The 19,226-nt window shown below is 42.3% G+C and overlaps 3 protein-coding genes across 5 annotated transcripts; 2 read left to right on the forward strand and 1 right to left on the reverse strand.

Moving 5' to 3' along the window:
- Positions 1-3,010: 3,010 nt before the first annotated feature.
- LOC137191654 (trypsin-3-like) lies at positions 3,011-4,700 on the reverse strand. Its single transcript, XM_067601945.1, has 6 exons — positions 4,543-4,700; positions 4,358-4,421; positions 4,060-4,222; positions 3,568-3,821; positions 3,341-3,477; positions 3,011-3,244 (listed from the first exon to the last, which is right to left on the reverse strand). Exons 2-6 carry the CDS (start codon positions 4,395-4,397, stop codon positions 3,095-3,097), a joined length of 744 nt encoding a protein of 247 aa, XP_067458046.1. The 5' UTR covers positions 4,398-4,421; positions 4,543-4,700; the 3' UTR covers positions 3,011-3,094.
- A 263-nt stretch (positions 4,701-4,963) lies between these two features.
- On the forward strand, positions 4,964-9,187 carry si:ch211-261d7.3 (myb-related transcription factor, partner of profilin). Of its 2 annotated transcripts, XM_067601895.1 has the most exons (4): positions 4,964-5,426; positions 5,722-6,446; positions 6,856-7,281; positions 7,379-9,187. In XM_067601895.1, the coding sequence occupies exons 2-4, from the start codon at positions 6,191-6,193 to the stop codon at positions 8,242-8,244; spliced, it is 1,548 nt and encodes a 515-aa protein (XP_067457996.1). In that variant the 5' UTR covers positions 4,964-5,426; positions 5,722-6,190; the 3' UTR covers positions 8,245-9,187. The 2 variants fall into 2 exon arrangements, with proteins under 2 accessions (XP_067457996.1, XP_067457995.1); XM_067601894.1 differs by having other exon boundaries at positions 4,964-6,446.
- A 118-nt stretch (positions 9,188-9,305) lies between these two features.
- Positions 9,306-19,088, forward strand: zgc:66448 (uncharacterized protein LOC327401 homolog). Of its 2 annotated transcripts, XM_067601855.1 has the most exons (3): positions 9,306-9,873; positions 13,700-16,893; positions 17,056-19,088. In XM_067601855.1, the coding sequence occupies exons 1-3, from the start codon at positions 9,477-9,479 to the stop codon at positions 17,254-17,256; spliced, it is 3,792 nt and encodes a 1,263-aa protein (XP_067457956.1). In that variant the 5' UTR covers positions 9,306-9,476; the 3' UTR covers positions 17,257-19,088. The 2 variants fall into 2 exon arrangements, with proteins under 2 accessions (XP_067457956.1, XP_067457955.1); XM_067601854.1 differs by having other exon boundaries at positions 13,700-19,088.
- The last annotated feature ends 138 nt before the right edge of the window (positions 19,089-19,226 follow it).

Consider the following 19,226-nt stretch of genomic DNA (forward strand, 5'->3'; position numbering starts at 1 on the left):
ATAAGTATACTGTTACAGTGTTATATCCTCTTTTCAGATTTGCTGACCAAGCACTTCACTGTACAGTAGTTCATAACAATCAAAATTAAAAGTAGATAACAGAGCAGTGAAATGATAAATCTTAGAAAACTGTTTTTCTCTGAGAACCATCTTGATATTAAAAGCCTGCTCTTTATGTGGGCTGTGTGTTTAATGTCATTTCAATTCAATTCAAGTTTATTGTCATACAGTGCAGATAACACTTGTAATGAGATGTGTCAACATTTGCAATGAATAACATCCTAAACAATACTTTTTCATTCAGAATATAGTTGAAATATAATTGGATATTGTTGTCCCTGCCAACACAATGTCAATGTGTAAATGCATTTGTGTTAAAACGTTATTGTAACAGTTTCATGATTTCATTAATGTACAAGACACTTAATTTGGAACATGTAAAAACATTCTATAATGATCTTAATCAATTATTGTGTGGAAAATAATCTTGTGTACTTATTAACTAAAGCTAATACACCTATCTACAGTAGGCCTAATCTTAATTTACCAATGCACAGACGTTGGTGCAACTATTTCTTTTGCTATTTAGAATGAGAAACTTTACTGTCACTTTGTGTGAATGTTAGATGGAAGGATTTGGAGTGATAGCAGATATTCTTTCACCACATTCTCCGTAACTCCACAGCCCTACACTGCCCCTCAGAAGTATGCCAAGTTACCTCCATTACCATACTTTCCAAACATGCTTTAGGTCTCAACACCAGATGACTGTGGAAGATGATAGAAAAATCAAACAAATGTTGTGGAAAATATTTTTATTACACACAATCCGACTTTGTGATTTGCACACAGTGACTTTGGGCAGTATTGTTGGCTTTTTAAAGCCCATGTCCTATCCATGTAACACATAGGACAACATACTGTCCGTCTGGAGAATCTTCCCTTTAGTTGGAGGACATGGTGCTGTGAATCCAGGATTTGTAGTTGCAGACCTTGGTGTAAACTCCGGGCTTGTCCCTCTGGGCGCAGCCTTAATCCCAGGACACCACACCCTGCAGCTGATTGTTACACACCAGAGGGCCACCAGAGTCACCCTGACAGAGCGCAAGGACAAGACAAAATGTTAGCAGAGATGTTCTGAAGCTTGGTTCCTCCACTTTATGAAACAGTGATGATTATTTTTGCTCATACCTGGCAGGAGTCCTTGCCTCCCTCGAGGAATCCAGCACAGAACATGTTGAAGGTGATCTGTCCAGGGTAGGAGCTCCTGCAGCTGCTGTTGCTCAGGATGTGGGCATCCAGGCACCTCAGACGATCAGGGTAGTAGCTTAGAGAGACTACTCAGGTGCTGGAGATCAGGGAACCTCCACATAAGTGATAGCCAGCAGAGTTCTTTCTGCACTCATATCCTCCCACAGTCTTGTCATCCTCATCATCAATGGGAGCAGTGTCTGATGGAAGAAGTAACATTTATGAGAGCATTTTAAGTTTTGCAGGATCGTCATTTTCATATAAATCTTCAGCAGTGTTAAAGTATTTAACGTTTTAGCTCCACTCTGTCATAAAATGGACAACATCACTTTAAAAAGTAAGTATCATGCTCACATGCTACTGCAAACAAAGCCAGAACAATGAAAGCCGTCATGGTGGTTTCTGTCTGAGCCTCAGTGCTCTGCAGGCCCCCTTAAATCCACTCTGTCCCTCTGCTATCCGACTGGCCAAGGACACAGGTTTCCATTTTTACCTTCCTCTCACTGAATAACGTGTCTGAAAATACATCTGGGAAACCAGGTGCAACATATTGATAATGTGAGCTTTATTCTCACAACCAGTCACATACACAGTTTGTGCAAGCGATCTATTTATGGCTTTGTTTTAAATTATTCTAATAGTTTAAAGGAATCATGTTGCATTTTATAGTGTCTTCAATGTGACTTTTTGTCTTACAATGGAATGTACTGCAGTGTTTTAACTCATTGTAATGTGCAAGATATGCTACAATTCAGAGGAAAACGTAATTGTTTTCATATGAACAATGTGCTTCAGTCATATATGTATTTAATTTATTGTGTTTATATTTTCACCTACACTTCCAGTTAATGGCATTTATGTCCTGTTTGTTCTCCTGGTTAAAACCCTGATTCATAACATACTGAGGAATAGAATAAGATAGAGACTAGTATGAAATTGTCAAACTGTTTATTTTAATTCAGTCTAATTGTAAATGTACAAAAATGTCACCTGTGCAGTTACTATCACACATGATTACTGTATATATCAATACTGTGTTTGTGTTTCTCTATTTCTCTATTTTTAAGGAGGGACAATACCTGGCCTCACATGTTTCTCATTTTAATAGTTGTTGATGCTATGATAACAAATAAACTGTAATCTTAATGTAACACTGTAGTTTCCCATACAGTATATATTACTATCCTCTTGTGTCACACAAGTGAACTGAAGAAAACACATCTCAGGCCAGTTATTCTTTTATTATTAATGACCAACACATGATGAAAGAAACTCAGTATTTATAATCCAAGATGACTGAGTTACTCACAATTGTTATACAGATTACATATTTTTTGTAACACACAGTCAATATTTATGTTCATTTATAAAGTGAGAAATCTTGAATAGTCATTCTGTCAAAATCCCTCTAACGCCAAACTGCTTTATTCAGTCCTTACTTGTATATTTGGCAAGTACTGAACTCTACACCTTAGTTGTTAGTACAGAGACACATTTATTTTTTCATTTTTTCATTTTTATCTCATGAGGTATTTTATATCTGGTGAAAAGTATTCATTTTGTGGCAGTTTTATTTGTTATTTGTAGATTTTTTTTTACCCATATTTATGCAGGGTTTCTGAGTTCGTGGACATAGACCTTGTTTTCATTTCTAAAGGAAGATTACTACCTCTCTTCTTTCCCTTCCTGCTGATTCTCTTCATGGATATATCTATCTTTTATTCAACAGCACAACGCAAGAAAAAAATAAAGCTTGAGGTTTATGTTAATCATTTATTTTCTTGGAACAGTTTGTTATTGTCAAATGTTTGTTTGAACAAATGCTCGTTCAAGGACAGTGACTTTAGTTGGAGGACATGGTGCTGTGAATCCAGGAGTTGTAGTTGCAGACCTTGGTGTAAACTCCAGGCTTGTTCCTCTGGGCGCATCCGTAACCCCAGGACACCACACCCTGCAGCTGATTGCTGCACACCAGAGGGCCACCAGAGTCACCCTGACAGAATGCAAGGACAAGACAAATGTTAGCAGAGATGCTCTAAAGCTTTGTTCCTCCACTTTAAGAAACAGTGATGATGACTTTTTCTCGTACCTGGCAGGAGTCCTTGCCTCCCTCGAGGAATCCAGCACAGAACATGTTGGAGGTGATCTGTCCAGGGTAGGAGCTCCTGCAGCTGCTGTCGCTCAGGATGGGGGCATCCAGGCACCTCAGACGATCAGGGTAGTAGTCTAGACAGGAAAAGAGACAATATATGTAAATGTTCATACAAAAACATTTACCAAATTGTTTCTCAGGCATGTTTGTAGTGTTTCACTGACTTCCAGAGCCGCTGGTGTTGCCCCATCCAGAGATCAGACAGCGGGTGCCTGAGCTGGCACATCTGGAGGGCAGGGACACGGTGCGGACATAGTTGTTCAGGGTGGCAGGCTTGCTCAGCTTGATCAGCATGATGTCATTGTCCAGGTTGCGGCTGCTGTATCTGGGGTGCCTGATGACCTTAGCAGAGTTGATGAACTGCTCGGTGCCCTCACTGACAGCAATGTTGTGCTCACCAAGACGCACCTGGACGCGGCTGCAGAAAAATACATGAAGGTTAAATAAACATTGTAATAATGTTACATTGCACTTGTAATGAGGTGATCAGGTGTGTTTTTTTCAAAGTTCAAGTGTGTTTGGTGGAATAATTCTGCCAGACTGAGACAGTGGTTTTACTATGAATGTTGATCTAATCTGTCTTTTCTCCAATATATTCATAGATCACAGAGGGCTTGTGGTGAAATTTGAATCCAAAATGTAATCTCTTCACTTACGACTTGTAGCAGTGAGCAGCAGACACCACCCAGATGCTGGAGATCAGGGAACCTCCACAGAAGTGGTAGCCAGCATTCAGGGACACCTGGTAGGGCTTAGAGTTCTTTCTGCACTCATATCCTCCCACAATCTTGTCATCCTCATCATCAATGGGAGCAGCAACTATAATACAAGCAAGCTTTAGTTACTTGAAGAACTTAAATGTCACATTGTTAAAACTATGAATATGAAATGTATGAAGAAATTTTGCTCTGTCTCAATTTTCTATCTCCGCAAACAAAAGATACAAGAACTCACAAGCTGTGGCAAACAGGGCCAGGAGAATGAAGTACTTCATGGTTGTGTTCTGCACCTACTGAACCTACAAATAACAGGGACTGATGCAGTTGGTTTATATACCAGTGAACCCTAACAGCTCTTTATCGAAGACTCTCACAAGGATTTTTCCATGTACTATTTCCAACGATTAAACATTATCCCACCTGGGAAGAACAGCAGCATGGTCAAAGAGAGGAACACTTGGCGTCATCATTTTTAATCTGACATCTACAGATACACAGGACACAAACTCGTTAGAATAAGATATATTTAAAGTTATTTTTTTATTTTTTTATTTTCTAAATCATAGCAAATCATATTCATTATAATACTATTAGTTGTAATGAAATAATTGCAGTGAAATTAGACATAAGCAGGTGATAGGGGATATGCCACTATGCTGAACTACAACCATTTGCCTTTAAGGTGTCAATAATTATTATATATACTCACTCAAATATTTTATCTTGTATGTGAGTAAATTTTTAGTAATTTCCTGGAGAATTTCCTGCAAGAAACTATGTAAATTTGTACAAAAAATACTTAGACTGTTATTTAATCTTGCTAAGCTTTATTGAGTTAATTATTGATTGCCTGGGGAATTTTCTTGAAAGAACTGCTCCATTAAAAGCCAATAAAATATGAATGAATAACTGCAGACTTAATTCTCCACACGTTGAATTGTCCGTTGATAAAATCCACGTTTGCATGTTATACTGTAACTGAAGACTCTCCAGGTTTTAATATGAGGTGTCTCATCTCCTTATAATTAAGACAAAATTAGTCAAATCCTTCCCAAGCCGCTACCTATGAATTAATAGTTATATATCAATTCTTATCTTGACCAATTTAGGAAACTATGGCACCTGTAAAATAATCCGAGGTGCATTTTATCAACATCTCTAAACTTTGATTGGTCCTGAACGTACCCCCCTCAGTGACGTCAACAGAAAGCGACAGTCTTCGGTTTGTGTATCGGCTGCTGAGCTAACAGCTGCACCGATTGTGTTTTGGTTTTGTTTAGCCTCCCATGTGCCGTTATCATGAGGTAGGAAACACAACAGCCTAACCTTTCAAATCATATCTGCTCAGTTGTGGCCGGCGCTTCAGATAAAGCTGCGGCTTTACCTTAAGCTGCTGTAGCCTTTCAGCTAACAGCTAGCTCCATTGCAAGATCAGCATCTAATGTATGCGGGATGCGCAACCATTGCGGATGTGGTGCAGAAAAAAATGCGCATCGATGCGACAGAATACAGAAGTCAGCGTGACGGCCAAATACGAACACGTTTATGTTACTATGCGACACAGTTGTAACGTGTGTTGTGTTTGTTGTTGTATTTCAGCTGTGAAGGCGATGCTCTGCCAGGATGATGCAGCTGGACGCTTAGATGTAGCACTCAGCCTGTTCCAGTCTCTTATATCGTAGTGTGTTTATGTTTTCAGTAACATACCAATATAAATAAAATGACAGAAATGGATCTAAGCGGCTGCAGCTAACCTTAGAGGTCTTCGCGCTCTAATCAGACGCTCTGATTGTCACTAAGCTGCAGTGATGACTTGATTCATTTAATGATAGTTTTAAAAACAGTATTTAAGGAAACTATAAGTCTGTATATCACAACAAATCACCCCTTAGTCTGTGTGGCAGCAGTTCCCCAACCAGGTTCCTCATGATCTGATACAGTATATCGAATAGCTGCAATGTATTTGGCAGTAGGTCCGGTGATACCTTGAACATGTGTTAATGGGGCCTCAGCTGTCAGTATCAGAATTGGCCCGCCAGTCAGTTCTGCTGTAAATCAGGTCCGACCCATGACTGAGTACTACGAGGAGGGGGGGCTGCTGTACGAGCAATCACCTCCCATGCACATCAAAGTGGAGTCTCCGGAGGGACCCTTTGGAGGGGGAGTCTCAGAAAACGGCTTCCCCAGGGAGGATGAGGACTCGGAGGGCAGCTGTGACCAGAGCAGTGGATTACCTGGGGGACTCCCCTTCAATGTGGTAGTGGTGCACCCGAACATCATGGCGCCTGGCATGTCCTCAGACGACCTCTTGTCCATTGAACAAAGTAAGACCGAATAAGATTAAGACCATTATGGGAAACTGGATCCCATGTTTCCTTTTTTATTTTCTAGACTTTTGGTCTTAATGGAGGCAGTGTTTAAATTTTCTGGCCTTTTATGGAATTGATTTTAGCAGCACTGTACTGAAACACATTCAGAATACGCACAAATCATTTTTATCCATACTAATCACCTGTAGGATTTCTACAAAGAGATCATTTAGCTCCGGCGTGATTCCCTCAAGGAACTCTGAAGTTCTTTTAAAGCTTCATAGCTTGATAAAAGTAGTTATAGTTGAATAAGTTTTGGCTTCACACACTGGAAATAAGACCTTCTCCTTACAAAGTATATTTAGCTTCAACTTGATATTTTTTCTTTCCTTTTTGTGCTGTCCTCTCACCTCTCTCTCTACAGACAGAGCTATGTCAGCTGCACTGGCTGCTGGTGGTGCAGGGAAAAGAAAAAGTCGTTTCAGTGGAGCAGAGCTGGAGGTGTTGGTGTCAGAAGTCACTCGGTGTGAAGGAGAGCTATTTGGTCCTGCTGGGAGGCTCCGACGACGAGAGAGAGAACGCATCTGGGCAGGAATACTTGAGAGAGTCAATGCTGTGTCCAGAGTCCCACGCACGCTTCGAGAGGTGAAGAAGCGTTGGGATGACTTAAAGAGACGCAATGGAGGCAGGCTAGCGGATGCCCGTCACCGAAGCTGTTACTTGCCAACCAGCAGAGGAGCATCGATGCTCGGCCGTCCTTCCCAGTCAAGTCCCAGGCTTCAACATGCCAGGCAAAAGCAAAGCACCAGACCAAAACCCAGTTTCCCATGTTTCCCTGACTCTGATACAGGTAAAAAAAAAAAAAAGTTGTTACTCAGCTGCTTTTTTTGTCACTTCTGTAGAAGCTACTGATATGTACTGTGGTTATGTTGTGTCCCTTTTTGCAGGTATTGGAGTGGAAGGGTCAGAGAGAGATGGTTTGGAGAAGGATGAGGACAATCCTGAGCGTGACAGAGATGTAGGCGACCCTGAATGTGAACCAGTGGAGAACAGCATGGAGGACAAACTGGGATTAGGACTTGGTCTGGGCATTGGACCACCACCTCCATCAGAACGATGGCTGCCTCCTTCTCCGCTCTACAGTGCTCCTTTCCTCAATGGCAGCCCTCAACCTAGCAGCCCTCAGCCATCACTTGGAGCACAGCAGGGTCCTCTTGAAGCCCCTCCACGCAGCTCCTGGCTTGAAGATGAGCTACGAGGGTTAGGGGAAGCAGCAATCCAACTGGGAAATCGGGTAGAGAAGAGTCTGCGGGAGTTTGGGGACGGTTTCAGACAGGACATGAGGACACTTGTCGCTTCACAAGAGGCATTAGCGGTCAGTCTACAGCAAAACAATGTCCTCTTGCAAAGGCTATTAGGAGTGCTTGAAGCCCAGCAACAACCACAGCCACAGCAACAACATCGTGTACAACAAGCACACCAATCACAAACATCTCAACAGCACTTACAGCCACAGCCGGCTCAGACACAGCAGCAGCTACAACACATAGAACCACAGCAGCAGCAACAGCGGATTGAAGCACCTCAGCAACCACAACTACAGCAGCCACATGGAGTACAGCAACAGCACCAAACACAAATACATCAGCCGCAGCATTCAAATAATCAGTCAGCTGTAGTGGCGGTACCTGCACCATCGTCACCCGACGTACATGGCACTTTTTCCTCTGATCCACCCACTGGCACGAATGGGAATGTGCAGAGGCCACGGCGAGGAAGAGCTGTCGATCACAGGCGCAGAAGACGACGCTGAGGAGAAAGTGAAATTAAAAAAAACAAAAACTCAAAGTGCACATCACGCATATTTGGTGTTTCAAAATGTGACAAGAAATCATGCTCTTTTTCTATTGACAGTATTTCTGTAAAAGTTATTTGGAGTCTTACCTCCGACTCCAAGTCAGTAATCCATCTTGCACTTAAGTTTGTCTTCAGAATGGACTGAAGTGGATAAGAAAATTAGACACATGAGATAATAGGGTGGCCTTAACATTAACCTGGTTCTTCAGACATACATATTCTTGTGCTAGAAGACTTCTTGACAAACAGTTGCTCTTTGAAGCTTCACCCATGAGACTCACATTACCCAGTCGACAACATACTGTAGGTGCTGATGTTTAACATGCATGTCACAGTACATGCTTTGCAGCAGAGCTGTGAAGCTCATGATGCTCTTAATAGTTCAGTACTGTCTAAAATGCTCCTGATACACTAACTACATCGTCATCAAGTACTTGTAATCTGCAGTTGTTACCATATATTGTAGTTATACAGCTATTGTAATTACCTGCTAATGTATGCTTGTGTTTTTTAACAGTTTCATGGTACATACTTTTCCAGCTTTGGTTGGACAATAAAGTTAGACTGTGTTCTGTTCAGTGTATTTTGAGACAAAAATGTTTTGCAGAATTGCCAGTTTTTGGTGATATGAAAACAAGAAACCTTTGAGCATAAGCAACAGTAGGCTTCAGATTTTAATTCATATATTTCTGGTGGAATTTAAAAGCATACATCAGTATGTAGGGCTATTTATTATATTCTTGCATGCAGTATGATGGATGTGTTTGTAGGTAGTTGCAAAGAAACAGCATATGGCCATCATCTACGTAGTTTTGCACAAGCTATATTTTGTAGATAGCTACTGTTCTGATGAAATGTAACTCAACTTTAATAAAAGTCAGACATGGACTACAAATTAATCCAGCTGATCACTTGTGGATTTGTCATATAGCATGAAAGAAAAATTAATGGTTATGTTTAAAAGTTTAAATCAAGTTGTGAAGAGTGTTTGGTGTAGAACAGCAAAATCACAGCAGTTGTAAAGAGAGAAATGTATAATTTAAAGCTTCAAATTTTCTGAAAAGAGAAAATCCAGCTGGATGTGAGTGCTTTATTTTGAAGGTTTCGGCCGGAAACCGTATTCCTCGTTCAGGCTGGTTAGCATGTTGTGTGCTCTCTGGAGTGGACAAGGGGGTGCATGGGTGAAACATGGCCGCCGTAGACCCATCGGAGTCTCCGAAACGACAGAAATCCCCTGCGGAGGAGGTGGAAACATCTGGGGAGAGGACAGAGGCGGCGGAGTCGGAATGCAGCTCAAGCAAGACAGATGAAAAGACGGTTAATAAAACACAGGAGAGCTGCGGCGGCGAGCAGAGAGCCGATGTTGGGAGCGACGGTGGTTGTGTTGCCAGCCATTCTGAGGTTAGTGTCGAGTCCGGTGCTGGAGCCGACAAAACGACATGTCATTTACCGGAGGACCTAACGTCGGCTGAAAAAATGGCCGAGGCTCCTGGAGGCGACCAGCGGGCTTTCGACTGGTCCGAGACTGAAGACGACGACGAAGAAGAAGAGACGAAAACACACCAGGAGGAAAATGATAAGCGCGGTATGCTAACGTTGTTAATGTATTTTACTGTTAGCTTTAGCCTAAAGGCTAACCTGAGCTACACCTCTCACTCCCGGTGTTGTGTCGAAGTCTCCCCCGTCCATACGTGTTTCCCCATACCTTAAACTGCACCCAACTAAGGCAAGGCAAGTGGATATGTGCAGCACATTTCAACAAGGCAATTCAAATACAAAGTGCAAAAGAAACACATAAAAAGACATTGAAATGCAATTAAAAATAGTTGATTAATAGCTTAGAATAGAAAATAAAAATAAGCTGAAATAGATTAAGACAGATAAAACAGGAGGATAAAAGTTACAGTGCAGTACAAGAAATGAATCAAAAGCCTCGAATTTGATTTAAGCAAAGACAGCGGCAAGCAGAAGAGTCTACAGCTTTGATTTAAAAGACCTGAGAGTTGTAGCAGACCTGCAGTTTTCTGGGAGTTTGTTGCAGATATGAGGAGCATAAAAACTGAACGCTGCTTCTCCAGGTTCAGGATTCAACGTGAATGTTGTTATTGACCCACTTGCCCAACGTCAATTTTTAATTGCCCCTACAGAAATTGTTTTATTTATTATATAATTAAATAACAATAAAGTCTAAAGTTAATTGTCATGTTTAATCTAAGTAAATGAAACAGATCGAGAATATATAGTGTCAAAGATGCGAAGAAACAAACATTCTTGCACATCGAAAATGGTTTGACCCATCCCCTTTATTTCACTGAACAGATAATCAAATAGACTCCCTATCATAATGGCAAATACATTTTTTAGACTAATTTCTTCCACTCCAAGTTTCCTGATTTTGATTTTAATGTTTTTCATCCTTGAGAGTGTTTATGACAATGAAATTAATTACATGATCCACTGATTCCTCTATTTCACAGTGCTCATATAATCCTGAGGGATGTTTGTTTCACGCATCACACTAGTAGCCTACTCAATTCTTGATTGGCCGAAGGCGCCCGCAATATTCCCCAATGCCTGCGAGGGGAGGGGGCTATGCTGTGTGCCAGAGAACGAGAACATAAAAAATGATTGAAACATTTTTTATTTTACTTTTCTTTTTTACCACTTGCCCGACTAGGCAAGTGAGTTGCTAGATTTACTAGCCTGACGTGGCGTTTTACCTGTCCTGGGCAATCGGGCAACCCTTATTGTTTGAACCATTGACTCTGGGGACAGAAAGCAGACCTGTCCCAAACAACCTGAGAGCTCTGGATGGTTCATAATGTAGCAGAACATCAGAATTGCATTTTGGCCTTAAACCATTCAGTGCTTTATAAACCAACAGCAGTATTTTAAAATCAGTTTTTTGACAGACAGGAAGCCAGTGTAAAGATCTTAGAAGTGGAGTGATATGATCCACTTTTTTGGTCTTAGTGAGGATGTTTTTATTTTTTTTAGGGAGACCTGTAAAGACACTGTTATAGTAGTTGAGTGTACTGAAGATAAATGCATGGACAAGTTTTTCCAATCCTGCTGAGACATAAGTCCTTTAATCCTTGATATATTGCTAAGGTGATAGTAAGCTGACTTTGTAATTGTCTTAATGTGGCTGTTGAAATTCAGGTCTGAGTCCATGACTACACCAAGATTTCTGGCTTGGTTTGTGGTTTTTAACATTGGTGATTAAAGCTGAGCGCTGACTTTTAATCGTTCTTCCTTGGCCAAGGGCGAAATCTTCAGTCAGACATTGTGGGGGGAACCAAGTGGGTGTGGGGTGGGGTGGTGCTCGGAGCACAGTAGGTTATTCATAATCATCACATTTTGGGTAGAAAGTCAACCTAATTAACAATTAAGTTTGTTGAGGAGCCACGGTATTGAAAGGCAACAATCTCTGAGATAAAAATCTCCAAACCTGGACACATAAACCTAAAACCTTCTGAATGGGGAGATACTGCTAGAGGTATGGGGAAAAAAAGGGGATGAACTGACCCTTTAAATGGACCCGTAGGAAAGTCGGCACAGGTTAATCTGAGTGGCTAAAAAGTTCACCTCTGCAACTCCAGTCCCAAAAGACAATTAAAACCTGAAATTGCATTTTGTTCATAATGATAGGTTCATCATAGACTTTTTACTGTTTACTGTGTAAACCTGGAATCGGTGTGTAACAGTTGACCTATCAGATGTATAGCAGAATACAGAGTATTAATTTTCAGATCCTGATCGATCCAGTGTTAATGAAGTTACTGCTGCTGGGCTGTATGCATATATTGGCATGCATGGTTGGCCAGTCAAGAATTGAGTAGGCTAGTAGCGTGAGGCATGAAACCAGCATCCTCAGGATTATGTGAGCACTGTCAAATAGAGGGATCAGTGCAGCATGTAATTTTTCAGTGCCATAAATACTTTCTAGAATGAGAAACATTAAAGAGGGAAATCAGGGAGCTTGGAGTGGAAGAAATAAGTCTAAAAAATTTATTTGCCATCAGGTTAGTCTATTCCATTATTTGAAAAGAAACTGGGCTGATCAAAAGAATTTAGTGTTCAGTGAAATAAAGGGGATGGGTCATACCATTTTCCATGTGCAAAAATGTTTGTTGCTTCGCATCTTTGACACTGTGTTTTTTTACTTAGAATAAACATGACAATTAACTTAAGACTTTGTTGTTATTTGATAAAAACAAATAAATTTGTTAAATTTGTATAGGGGCAAGTAAAAATTGACCTAGGGCAAGTAGATTTCTGACCTACTTGGCCAACCGGGCAAGTGGGGAAAAAAAACATAACGTTGAACCCTGCAACAAACCCAGATACGTTTGATGACACCTGACTGACAGTACTGTAAGATTCAGACATAAATCTAACACATTTCTGACCTGCCTGAATCACATAAATAGCTGTGTTGCGAAATACTAGGGAGATGTAAAAGAAGCAAAATATGTCAAAGTTGATTTGTGATGTTGGAGAGCAGCTCTGTATGTGTGCACCTCTGCTGACTACGACACACTCTCTCTGCAATTTTCATTATGGACCAATCTTTGTGCTGAAATGTGGAGAAAAGACTGAAACACTGGGGACAACCGCAGAAACCACTCAGCTCACTGTAAAAAGTAACTTTACTGCCTGTAATACATCCATGGCCTGTATGCGTCTTATTATGTGCAGCACCATAATCTCCCTCTCCCTCCAACACTCCACATTAAATTCCTCTCTGTTACAATAAATACCAGTTTTGACGACCAGAAAAATGTGAGCCTTGGTTCAAAACATTCGAGGCTGAAGCAGCGACAGCCCTCAGGACCTACAGGACGGACCTAAAACTTTGGCACCGTGCTCACAGCTGTTGTGTTCACTGTTGCTGTTGATATGAACACAAATGAGATGCAGGAGGTTTTCTGTGAATGGTACACACCCTGTGTGTTTTGGAGTCGGTTTAACACTGATTATTGAGGGGAACAAATGAGCTTTCAGTTACAAATTTTGGGGTGGGGGTTTTCCATGTTTCATATTTCATATTTCCATGTCCCCCCCCCCCCCCCCCCCCCAGTGGCAATTACATGCCTGCACCCAACTTAATTCCCAACCAGTTATCTACTGAGGTGCTTAACCTGACCCTGAAGCTTACCTTAACCTCAACCAGTTATCTCTGCTACACCTAACCTTGTTGAGGTGGGGCTATGGAAAACACAATTTTGATGAGAGGGGAACATGATTTGAGGGGGGGGGGAGACTTCGACACAACACCGGTCTAGTAACCATAAACCACTGTAAATTCTGTACTACACTAGTTGCATTACCACATTAACAAAGTTGTTTACTGTTTTTTTTTTTTTCTACTTGCTAAGTTATTAATTATGATATGCTTTCTCTTCCAGAGGGTGCTGAGGAGGTGCAGCAGGAAACGCATGTTGATGCTAATGTTGTTGCTGGTGTGGAGGAGATTTGTGAGAAGGGAAAATCCTATTCCGACGAGAGGAGCGCAGAGAGGGAACCGGTGGAAGAAGTCGAAGGGATAGAGGACGTGGTTGAAGACAATGAAGAGGCAGACAAAGGGGGGGACACTGATTTGACAGTTAAGCCAAAAAAGTGCCGCTTGATGTGCAAGGAGTGTGGGAAGTGCTTCAATCGGCGCGAGACGTTCAACCTTCACCGCCACTTTCATGCACATGAGGACGAGCTCACGCCCCTCACCTGTAAAGAATGCGGCCTTACCTTTCAGCACCGCAGCAGCCTCATTAAACACAGAAATGAACATAAAGAGAAGGAGGAGCAACTTGTAACTCCAAAGAAGGAGGTGCAAACAAAGGAGGAGGGTAGCTTTGAGTGTGCAGAATGTGAGAGGATCTTCTCCACAGTGGATAAGCTGAGGGACCACAACTGCAGCAATACAACAGAAAAGCCTTACCACTGCCCGCTGTGCCGCCAAGAGTTCCAATTTAAGGTATCAGTCACTAAGCACATGATGACCCACTCCCAGGAGAGCATCTTTACATGCCAAGAGTGCAATCAAACTTTCCCGAACAGTATAGCCCTGCGCTACCACCAGCGGTGTCACGGCGCACTTAAACCCTATGAATGCCCAGAGTGCGGCATGGTTTTCAAACACTACTCCGTCATGGAAGACCACCGCCGCAAGCACACAGACAACACGCGCTCTCACTTGTGCAACATCTGCGGTAAGACCTTCAAGTACAGCAGCCTTCTCCATCAGCATCAGTATCTGCACACAGGCCAGAAGCCCTTCCGCTGCCCTGAATGCGGGAAAAAATTTGCCTTCGCTCAGAACATGAAGGCACACTGCCGCCAGCACAGACTGCGTGAAACCAACCCGCTCTCCTCTACCGAGCAGCCCAGCAAGCAGGCCCCTGTGTCTGCACAGGAGACAGTTCGAGGAAAAGAGAACACACACCAGAGCGAGGAGCCAAAACGGACATTCAACTGCCCCCTTTGTCCCCAGACCTTCTGTACACCGGCTAACCTGAGAGCCCACATGCTTATTCATGAGGCAGAGTATGAGAAGCTGGAGAGAACACCCAGACCCCCACGGCAGATCAACAAGTTCTGGGAGAAAGGACACAACTGTCCCCACTGCCCATGTGTTTATCGTAATGAGACTAGTTTGAAATTACATCTGTTAAGTGTCCACAAGGATGTAGCACAATATTTAGAAAAGGTGGCACCAGTGCCTCAAAAACAATTTACTCCATTAAGCAGCGAGAATGTGCAGGGAAAGTGGAAAAGTGATAGCATAAATATGAGATCATATAAGTGTGAGTGCGGAAAAACGTTCCGCCATCGCTCCGTGTTAGAGCTGCATATGCGCATACATTCCAAGGACAAGCCTTACCAGTGCAAAGTGTGTGGCAAGGGCTTTAGATTCAGTAGCTACTTACAGCAACATCTCATCATCCACACGGGCAAGAAGCCATACAAATGTCCCGACTGTGGGAAGGATTTTGCCTTCATGCAGAACATGAAAACCCATCAAAAACTGCATCAAGAGAAACCGTTCCGCTGCACTAGCTGCCGCAAAGGTTACAGCGATGAGACCCAACTGCAGCACCATATGTTATCACATAACGGTGAGAAACCTCATAAGTGTGACCTTTGCGACAAGAGCTTTGGATTAGCCTACCTGCTCCGCGATCACATGAACACACATACGGGAGAGAGACCTCATCGCTGTGATGAGTGTCACAAAACCTTTTCCTGGTTCAGCAGCCTGCTAGTACACCAGAAGATCCATGCTCGCAAACGCCAGGGTTTCAGTCAGTATAATTCTTTCCCAATGGGTGCTAGGATGAGGGGCAGGAGTAGCAGGGGAAGGAGAGGGGGGAGGCTCATGTGGGGCTGGTCTAGACCATTAGGAGGCTCAGGGATGGTTAGTTCTCACCCAGCTCCATATCCAGTTTCTGCACAGAGAGAGGCTGAGCTGCACAGGAGAGCAGTCCAGTCACAATCTTCCATGCTCTCATCTCGCATGGAATTACAAGGCAGGCAGCAGAAGGAGCCGTGGCTGTCGGAGATGCACCCTCCACCTGTCCAGTGGAAGGTGGATGGTGGAGAGGTGATGCCTGTCCCATCATCACAGCAGGCACACATGGCTCCACAGCAGACACAATTTGACAGCCCCCCACAGCCAGGCCTACAGCAGCACCACCAGAGGCCCGGCTGGGCAGATAGCCCTTTAATATCTCAGTCAGGCCCCACATCTGTTCCGACTTTAGACTCATCTCACATGAAAGAGAGTACAGCCTCTATTGTCAGCTCCCACCCAGCAGCTGTGCCAAAAAAACCCAGCCCATCAGCAGGGAGTGAGATGGAGCAGCACAGGCAGCCTAAGCCTGTTACCTGGAGTAGCACGCCCACATCCACAGCTGTAGCTTCCACAAGCTCTTTGCAACATGAATTTTCTCTCCCGTCCCCCTACATAGACGGGGCAGCGCTGTGGAGTGTCAGACCTGCTCTACTGGCAAATTCACAGAGCTCTCCAAATAAGCTCGGTCAAGAGCTTCAACTGCCAAGATGGCCAGGTGCCCCAGTGTCAACACAAAAAGAGCCATCCACACCTCCTAAAAAAGAGGACAGTAGAGTTTGGGACCTGAGTAATCCTCAGGTAATACCATCGACTGTTAGCCAGCCAGAGAAGCCGTGGAATGGCTGTGAGCCACAAAAGCAGTGGGCCTCAGGCTTAGCAGGTGCATCCACCTCAGCTCAAATAGACCAAAGCAGTGCTATGCCAATATCAACTCCTGTTTCTCATGGTGTAGGTAGCACCTTGTGGGACCTACAAACACCACCAGGAATTCCAAAGACTATTAATTCCCCTGATAAATTAGTAAATAATCAAGATTTTCAGCTACAGCAAAAGCAGGTGTCATCTGGCTGGACCAGCGTACAGACAGCAACACAGAAGGTTCCCATCTCCATACAATACGAGCCGCATCGTTTTGGCCAGGGGATAGGGACACCGGTATGGGGCTTCCAAAATAATCCTGTGGGTCCTCAAACGCTGCTCACCGGGCAACTCAAACCAGGGAATGGACAGGAGCTGCAGCAGCAACCAATGGTAACGGGCACTCAAATCATCATAAATCAGCCTTCTCCTTTTTTCTCACCTCCACTTGCTCCGCTTCCTCCTCTTGCTTTGCCTGGGCCTCACCCTCTTCACTCTGTCGCAGTTGGTGCACTTCCAAGACCCCCGCACCCAAATATCTTTTTCACACCACAGGCAGTCATGAGCGAGAGGGCACACATGCCACAGACTCTGCCCCTACCTCAGCTTGCCCCGCAGACAGAACCTCACAAACTTGGACCCCGTTTGCCTTTTGCTCCAGAACGGCTTCTCCAGTGCATGATATGTGGGTGCTCTCTTCCTCGGGAGCTGGATCTACAAATGCATTACTTGCAACATGCACAAGGAGAGATTTGACATTTCTACACTAGCAGCAAGACTTAGATATGTTTTTATATTTTTTATTCTGTTGAACCTCATTTATTTGACCCTCAGTTGTGCAGTTTGACCAGTTGACTGGACGGGCATTAGAAACAAAAAGATAATAGTGAAACTTGAGTTAGCGTGCGTACTTGATTGAATTTGGTCAAGGTTTTACTCATTTTTAAATATTTCAGCTCCAAATTAGACTACACACACTGTTGGTTGGAATAGAGGTTGTACACACATGCCACGAGTTAGTTTCACCATCTTTTGAAATGCATTTAAGTTATCCAAATATTTAACTGGTGTAAACAACGTCTGAGGGTTGCAGATTAGTGAGATTCTATGGTCTACATTTCATTTATTGCCAATGACATTTAGATTTAGATAATATTAGTACTTTTAGAGTTCTGCTCATATGCCATGACCCATTTGAACTGTGTTTCTTCATGTACAGTATACTGTGTGCCTTTTATGAGTACAGTCTGCATGTCTGCTGTCTTGGTATTCTAGGCCTAGTTTGTGCTTAAGGTAGACTCAACAATGTGACCTCACTCCCAATACACAGAGCAACTGTTTCCAAGATACTGTAAAGAAATGTCAACATAGAATGAAAGGCTGACTACATACAATACAATCTTGTTAAGAAGCACTTGTAGTCCCATGGCCATTGGCTGGGTCCAAATCTTATAAGTAAAGTTCCTGATATAAATTTGTCAAAAGCGAAGGTATCTGTAAACAAAGTACGGCACGGTTACCATGTAAAGGTCATTTCACAGTAGGTTTTCTGTAAATTTAACTCTTGGGTGATAAATGGGAACAGGGAGCAAGTAGCGTCATTACACAATTATGACTGACACTGTTGTCAATTTTGTAATAAATTAAACTTGGATCTATGTGACGTTTTGTCAATATTTTTCACAATGGCAAGACAATTATGAAACTAATGATATTGAAATATATTTTGCTCCATCAGGTCCAGCCAGAGTAGCAAATTTCTGGCAATGTGTCATGACCAATACATTTCATAATTAGTAGGTTTTAAAATTATTCTAGCTGGCAATACTTAGCTTCTACCGTAAACTGCTGAGTGCCACGTGCTGTGTCTCTTACAAGAATGACCACCTCTGATTGGAATGTACCAATATTTATAAGCTCCATTTTTGAATACAGTTCAATGTATTTTTTGTGAATAATGAATGAATTTATTCCATAACTGTGTAGATTTAGCAAAGTACAGAATCCCAACTTCTCTTTTATGACGATAGGCATTTGAGTAGGTTTGGTTGCCCAGTAAATGACTGAAACTCTTTATTACTACTGTAAAATAAAACACACAGTCCATTTGTACAAAATGAACCGTCCCTGTGCATCTTAACATTCAGCGTCTTAAGATTCAAAAACATGTCCCTTCTACCTCTATCCACTGTTTTAGCATGGAACAAAATAGAAATTTCCCGTGATGTCTACATATTGGATTAAATAAAACTTGCCTTTGATTATAATGTTGTGTTGCGCAATACTTGTTAGGTAAACCTTTAATATATGAACGTCAGTATTATACCCAAAATGCAAATACAACAATAAAAAGGATTAAATCCTGTTTTGATAAGTTTCCAGATTTGAAGGTCTAATTTTTTTTGTTGTTTTCTTTGTGAAGAGAATGAATGAAATGAAACAAAAGGTGACATGGAGGGTAACCCTGCTTATATGAAAAACCTGTTGGTAGCTTTTGAATTTTTTTCTGAAAAATAAAGCCTACTGTATAGTAAGAAAGTGAACATGCAAATTGCAATTAAAACTTTTTTCATGAAATGTTGACAAGACCACAGATACTCCGCACTGAGTCACTGTCTTTAATGTGATAATCTGACAAATCGTCCATACGAACTCCTACTTATTCATTACATTAATTATTTACACATTAACTATATTGAGCGTTCTTCTAACTAAAAATGATGTAC

The sequence above is a fragment of the Thunnus thynnus genome, chromosome 10, assembly GCF_963924715.1.
Source record: "Thunnus thynnus chromosome 10, fThuThy2.1, whole genome shotgun sequence".
In the NCBI taxonomy this organism is placed as follows: Eukaryota; Metazoa; Chordata; class Actinopteri; order Scombriformes; family Scombridae; genus Thunnus; species Thunnus thynnus.